Source organism: Alligator sinensis, unplaced genomic scaffold (genome assembly GCF_000455745.1).
Source record: "Alligator sinensis unplaced genomic scaffold, ASM45574v1 scaffold1156_1, whole genome shotgun sequence".
Classification (NCBI taxonomy): Eukaryota; Metazoa; Chordata; order Crocodylia; family Alligatoridae; genus Alligator; species Alligator sinensis.
In genome coordinates, this window is record NW_005842296.1 from 3,743 (window position 1) to 11,070 (window position 7,328).

The 7,328-nt window shown below is 40.2% G+C and overlaps 1 protein-coding gene across 1 annotated transcript in view; it reads left to right on the forward strand.

Annotated features, from left to right (window-relative positions):
- Positions 1–229: 229 nt before the first annotated feature.
- The window catches only part of MUT (methylmalonyl-CoA mutase), a 16,401-nt gene continuing 9,302 nt past the window's right edge, over positions 230–7,328 (forward strand). The window contains exons 1-3 of the mRNA XM_006028224.3: positions 230–496; positions 1,901–2,012; positions 2,688–2,803. Coding sequence (XP_006028286.2) covers positions 287–496; positions 1,901–2,012; positions 2,688–2,803 — 438 coding nt within the window. The 5' untranslated portion in view covers positions 230–286. The remainder of the gene's footprint in view (positions 497–1,900; positions 2,013–2,687; positions 2,804–7,328) is intronic.

Sequence of the window (7,328 nt, forward strand, 5' to 3'; positions counted from 1 at the left end):
TTGTTTATAGGTTCCTCATTGTAATCTCCATAAGATCATTATGAAAGACCTTTCACCTTGGTCACATTCATATCATTTGTACCTTTACTTTTCTAAGTTAGTTGGCTTTTGTATAAGGTAGATATGATACAATTTTTGTATTGACAACTGAACTCCATTTGCATTGTACTAGTATGCAGATGGAAGAAACTGTCTAACTTGCATTGCAGCTTCCTCACACTTCAGAGCTTTTTTCTTTTTTCTTTAGGATCCCTACAACAATATTATCCGTACTACAATTGAGGCAATGGCAGCAGTCTTCGGAGGTACTCAGTCACTGCACACAAACTCATTTGATGAAGCATTGGGTCTGCCCACAATAAAAAGTGCTCGCATTGCTCGGAATACCCAGATCATAATACAGGAGGAGTCTGGCATTCCTAAAGTGGCTGATCCATGGGGAGGTTCATTTATGATGGAATGTCTCACCAATGACGTATATGAAGCTGCTTTACAGGTCAGTGTTATATGTGCATCTTATGGGGCCACTAATTGTTTCAAAAAATGCCTTTTAAGTGTTTACTTGTTATGCTAGTAGATTTGAAGAGGGAACTGAATTTCTCTTAAACAGCATATTTGCATATTTATTTTCACATTTAAACAGTGTATTTGCTTTCACATTTAAGATCCCAACCTTTAACATTCTCAATCCAGCAATAAGCATGCTTAAAGAAAACGCAGGTGAGACACTTATCATGCATATGCCTACTTATTGCAGCAGCAATTTAGTTGAAACCATAATCTCCCTGAGACTATAAAAACTAGGAGTATCTGAGACTAGAGTATCGCATATCTACTTCCTGTAAATCTGTGAGCTTGGGTTTAGGATCTGTAAATCTGTTACACCAGAGGTTTCAAATTAGTTTCTATCCCCCTTCCACCCCAACTTCTAGGCTGGATCTGCAATTTGGTAATCCTCCGGGGCTGGATCCAGGGATGAACATGTTAGGGAGTCCCAGGGATTAATGCAGCTATCACTCGCACCCTGCTGCTTAAATGCATCGCCAATGGGGTTCCATAGCATAGATTTCAGCAGTGAGCCCTGTGCCCAAATTCCCAGCCTCTCCGGAAGTCCCACAGTTCAGATGATGGAGATGTATGAGCTGTACGTTTGACACATATTTTACACCATCAGTATGTAGTAGGCAGGAGGTTTTAGATGGAGAGTTGAAGCTGTGGGGAGACAAGCAACAGGCCACCGCTGACAGCATGAAGAGAAGGGCCTGAAAATAACACTTGACTCATAAAAAATACTTCTTATTTTTACATAGAACTTAGCCAGGGTTTAGATGCGTGTCTGATGGCTTTTCTTTGTGAATCTTGCCTATTCACTCTTCCTTCTTGCTTCAGTTGTTAGATGTCACTTATCTTTTTTTAGGGTGCTTTCCTACAATATTTGTACGTGCAAGTAACATTGTGCCTGAGCACTGTCAGTGATGTCAGTGGAACTACTTGCACAAACCAAGGTTATTTAAATATTATTTAAGTATTTAAGATTATTGACTTGAACAATTAAGTTATTATTTAAATATTATTTAAATATGTAATTATTTGAAAGACTGGGACTTAGGATCTAATTCAGCAGTTGTTTGTACATGAATGGATTGCTCTGCAGAGCCATATCAAAACTGGTGAAGCTTTGCAGAGGCATAGTGTCCTCAGGGAGCCAATATATAGGATCACACCCTCGAATTGCAAACTCTTCATAGGAGAAGGACTGATAACTCCATAAGTTTGTTAGTAATGATTTCTTGTTTAGCTTCCTTCCTTTCACAGAAAGAGCTAGGATACAATCGTAAAGTTAGTTTCATGAACCTTGTTGCAAACGATCCTCTTAATTTGTTCTTCTTGTCTTCCTTAGTTAATTAATGAGATTGAAGAAATGGGTGGAATGGCCAGAGCTGTAGCTGAGGGAATTCCCAAACTTCGGATTGAAGAATGCGCCGCTCGCAGACAAGCCAGGATTGATTCTGGTAGGTTCATCAAGGGGAAGATGCAGACAAGAGAAAATGAATAGAGCTTCAAAGTATGCTTTTTCAAATCTATTTAAGCAATGTTTTAAATAAATTTTGATTTTTAGATTTAGGAGTAAAGCAGCAAAGGAAAATGGGAGATTTTGGTTGAATATCAGTGAGAACTTCCTGAAAGAGGTCTGTTACTGCACGAAAGCTTTCCAGGAGAAGTAGTAAAAGCAAGATTAGTTTTTAGGGCTTTGCCTAGTCTACACTGTGAAGCAATAATCTGTGTTAACTGATAATGAGTTCATAAACCATCATCGATGAAGTAAAAAAATAAGAGAAATATAGTTTATTCCAGTTAGTATAGTAAGTTGATATGATTCTGACTCTGTAGGTAAGTAAGAAATGCCATATATTTTACATCACTTTTCAGCATACAGATCAGAGTTCCTGTACGTAATCATTTCACCGTGATAAAATATGACAAAAATAAACTTAATTCCTTCCTTGAGAGAAAAAATAAAAAAATAAAAATAAATGTAGGATGATATAAAAATATGGTATTATATTTAAGTTATCAAACAAGTACTTAGCTACACAGAATACTGTGAGCTTTCAAAAAGTAGCTCTGCAGTTTGTGCATATATTGTTAATATATTATAAATTCTTGGTCTTTGTGTTGGAAACCAGGATCTGAAGTAATTGTTGGAGTAAACAAGTACCAGTTAGAAAAAGAGGACTCAGTTGAAGTTCTGGCTATTGATAACACTTCAGTTCGCCAAAAGCAGATTGAGAAGCTTGAGAAGGTAGGTACTGCATTTTTGAAAATCTAAATTCTTGCACTGTGAGACAAAGGAAAGCTCATCAAAAGTTTTGTTCTGTAGATCCAGTCCAATACCATTAGCAAGAAGAAGGGTTCTGCACAGTGACATTAGTGGCGCTGGATTAGATACCCTGGAAGTAGAATATTGAAATCCAAACGATTGTTGTCGTTTTACTTTGTAAAAATCATAGAAAGCGTTCTGATATGCATATTATAAAGAGAAAAGCATATGCTGCAATTATAAAACTATAAAACCTAAGATTTTCACATCTGAAATTAACATTTTCTTGATTGTAAAAATGATCCATCAATTTGACTTTCAAAAATATGGAAAGCAGTTAAGGAAAACAGAGTCAATCTCCCACCTGAGGAAGTTGTTTGAATCATTCTTGTTCCTGTTTCCATGCTACTTCAGTGTTTTGGAAGCTCCAAGAAAGACTTAAAACTCTTAAAAAGAGAGTGTCCGAATGTGATGCTCTTAACTTTTCTCAATACCAATTCATGAAGCATAATTTCCTTAGATTTGGGTTATTATTGTTTACTTTTGAGATTTAGGATAACAAGGAAATTAAATTGAGCTGAAAATAAACTGTGACTACTTCCCAGAAGAATGGAATGGTATTATGGGTTCTTTTTCCTTTCCCTCTGAAGGCTTGATTTTTAAATTCCCTTAAGTTTCAGAAGAATAAGTTTTGTCTCATCACAGTTCATACTGGCTATTTGTCAAGATGACATGAAAAGGATCACAATTTAGCACAATTCATATTCTCTGCAGAGAAGATTCAACACTGGAGTGGTGTTGTTGGCCACTTCAAAAGTGCATGCGCACTGTAGTTGTTAGAAAGTCTTATAAATAAATTGTCTGTTCTATGTATGCTTGGATATATTGTTAAGGGAGGATTAGGAACAAAATTTTACCTATTAAAAAAAAGAAAAAAAAGTAGGTACCTCCTTCAAAAACTTACTGAGATACACCACCTAACACTGCAGCTCCAGTACTGATTGAGCCATAAAAGTGCTAGCTGAATACAAAAAATAACAAAGATTTAAGGAACGAAGCCAGAGATGAAGGAAGGAGCAGCACAGCTATATTTCCAGGTAATAATTGCATCTATCATTTGGTACATTCGTTTTTCTTGCTGGCACATCACCAGGCTTGTGCTGCTTTATTTAAAAAAAAAAAAAAAAAAAGCATTCCCTTGACTTCTGGCAAATTGCACAGCAGGACACCCCAGGGGCTCACCAGGCTGCTCTGTGGGTGTGAAAACAGTGATAAGAGCCTCCTCCCAGTCCAGCAGATACAGATCTGTATCCAGCAGATACAGCTCCATCTTCCTGCTCTCAAAGCCATTACCTTGTGCCGAGGCAGTGCGCTCGAGCATGCAACATTGCCTCGGCTCTTGTGCCTGCACATGCACTGCAGCCACAGCTCCTTGTGCAGGTGGAGAGCAACCATCCCTGAGATCCTCCACCTCCCTCCCTTCCTTTCTGGCTTGGAGCCCTGCTCCTCCTGGCTGTGCACTGCCATACCTCTAGGCACAGCCAATAGAATTGTGAGGACAAATGATTGACATGCATTTCCACCAATGAACTGAAAAACAGGACTTTTTTGCAGTTTGTTTCTCATTCAGGAACGGACGGGGTTAAAAACCAAACGGTGCAGTATGAAACAGGACCAGCGGCCACCTTAACACATATTTTAGTTTTCTGTCACATTTTTGTAGATAATATACACGAGCGTAGCATGTGCTTTCTTATCTTGAAAATTGGACTAATATAGATGTAAGGTCCAGGCAGACAAGGTTCTTTGGGTAGATGTGATATCTTTTATTAGACAGTTAAATAGTTGGAAAAGTTGTTCTTTGCAAGCTTCCAGGCACAAACACCCTTCTTCAGGCATAGGGAGAGTCCGCTGGTGTTTCGTGTGCTCTCCTGGGTGGAACAGGAGCCAAAATGTGAAATGCAGGTCTTTAAAAATGCAAATGTGTGGCAGTGAGGGTAAGAGGGAATGGGAGACAATATGTGAGAGACAGATAGGTGGGGGAGAAAGGGGAGAATGTAGAACTGTTGATAGAATGTAGCTGGTAAAATGCAGAGAGGTTGCTTGGGTTATCAGATTTTAGGCAGGTATAATGTGCCTTAGATCCAATGTCTATATTTAGTCCATGATTTTTTGTATCCAGTACATTTTTTAAGTGAAGGTCATATGCTCATCTACAAAAGTTATTTTGTAAATTCCCTTTGAGGATTAGAACTGAGCGACTGGAGAGAGAGTAGTTGTCTTGTGAGGAGTGTGCACACACAGGTAACTGGATATTTTTTGATTGATTTTTGGTGTGCAAGGATTTTCCATATTGGTTCCAGGGAAGGCTGATATGTCATAACTAACGGTGTGCAATTTGTAGGGATTATCTTTTTGTATTTCCCTGGAACCTATACAGAAAATAATCAAATAGTTGCAACCCATACTAGAAGAGGACCCAATTCTTAAAGAGATCTTCCCAGAACCACCCATCCTAGCCTTCAAACAAGCACCGAACCTCACTAAATTCATCACCAGAAGCAAACTTCCTATGGCCTAAAGCACACCAAATGGATCCAGACCACGCTGGGACAAAAAATGTAAAACCTGCCAACACATCTCCACCACAGCCACAATAGCTGCATCCCACAACAGAACCATCACCATTCCTGAATCTCACACCTGCACCTCCAGAAGTGTAATATATCTCATCCAGTGCACCTCAAAGAGAATTTACAAAACACCTTTCATACATAGGCCTATGAACTTCACTTCATAAATCTACTGGATACAAAAAATCATGGACTCAATATAGATATTGGATTTATGGCACGTTATAACCTGCCTGCCATCTAATAAGCCAGGTAACCTGTCTGTATTTTACCAGCTACATTCTATCACCAGTTCAACATTCCCCCCTTTCCCCACCCCACCTACCTGTCTCACACCTATTGTCTCCCATTCGCTCTGTTCCTCACTGCCACACATTTGCATTTTCACAGACCTACATTTTGCATTTTGGCTTCTATTCCTTCCAGGAGAGCACACAGAATACCAGCAGACTCTCTCCATGCCCAAAGAAGGTTGTTTGCACCCAAAAGCTTGTAAAGAACAATTTTTCCAACTGTTTAGTTGGTCTAATAGAAGATATCACATTTACCCAAAGAAACTTGCCTGCCTATGGCCTTAGACCAACATAGCTACAACCAACAACCCTGATGTAAGAACCAGTGTTTTATGAAACCTGGGTCCAGAAACACATGATGTTGTTGTCATATATAATGTGTGAAGCTCTTGTAACGTATTTTAATAATTCGGTAGATATTGGATATTTTAAAAGTGTATTGTTGATAGGGCTGTGCGAAAAGGCACCATTCCGTTTTGACTTGCATTTTGACGTTTTGATGGAACAACATTTCATTTCAAATTTCGTTTTGATTCGAAACCTGTGTTCCATTTCATTTCATCGAAACAGTGTTGACACTGTTTCAAATTTTGCCCATAAGCTATAATGGGGAAGCACGAAACAGCCTCTGTCATCAGCAGGCAGATCAGGGGCCCACAACCCCAGGAGGGCTGCGGGGGCTGTGCCGGTCCTCCCGGGGTTGTGGATCCCTGATCTGACTGCCAGATGAGGGAGGGAAGCCAGGTGCTGCTGTCTGGGACTGGTGCCAGTATGCTGCCAGTCCCAGGCAACAGCACCCAGCTTCTCTCATCTGGCAGGCGGATCAGGAGCCACAACCCCAGGAGGGCTGCAGCGGCTGTGCGATTGGACCTAGTTTCCTTCCCTAGCCTGATCAAGCTGGGGGAGGGAACAGCCCAATCTTCAGTTCCCTTCCCCAGCACTGCAATCCATGCGGCTGGGGAAGGGAACTCAGCCCAGCTGAGCTGAGTTCCCCTCCCCAGCCCATTCCTAGCCCTGGGGAGGGGAACTCAGCTGGGCTGAGTTTCCTTCCCCAGCCTGATTGTAGCACTGGGGAGGGGAACTCAGCCGTGCTGCTTTGAAACTCAAAACATTTTGAAACTTTTGAAACGTTCTTACTGTCCTCATTTTGTTTCGAGGCTGTTTCAAAGCCCTTCGTTTCATTTTGATTTCGCTGTTTCAAGCTCGAAATGAGTTAAAACAGTGTCAAACTGAAACAGACAGCAAAATTTCGCACAGCCCTAGTTGTTGATGCTTCATACTGTGGTGAGAGAGAAAGAGTTCATATTGTTTCCTTCACTTGCTTTCCAGCATTGTTATGGTAGTTACCTGCAGCAGCTAGAGTTAGAAATTATTGCTTTATGCCACTTTGGGAATCCCAGCTTTCAAACAAAACCATTTGAAGCCTCACTTGTTCTGTTTAGCAGTGTAAATTAAACTGATTGGGGAAAGCTGTCTCAAAAATACCGGGTTTGTTTACTTGTATGAATACTTTCAGAACCAGGGTCTTATGCCAGCTCCTAAAAATACTCATAATGATACAGGCAAGAGAACCTTAGCAGG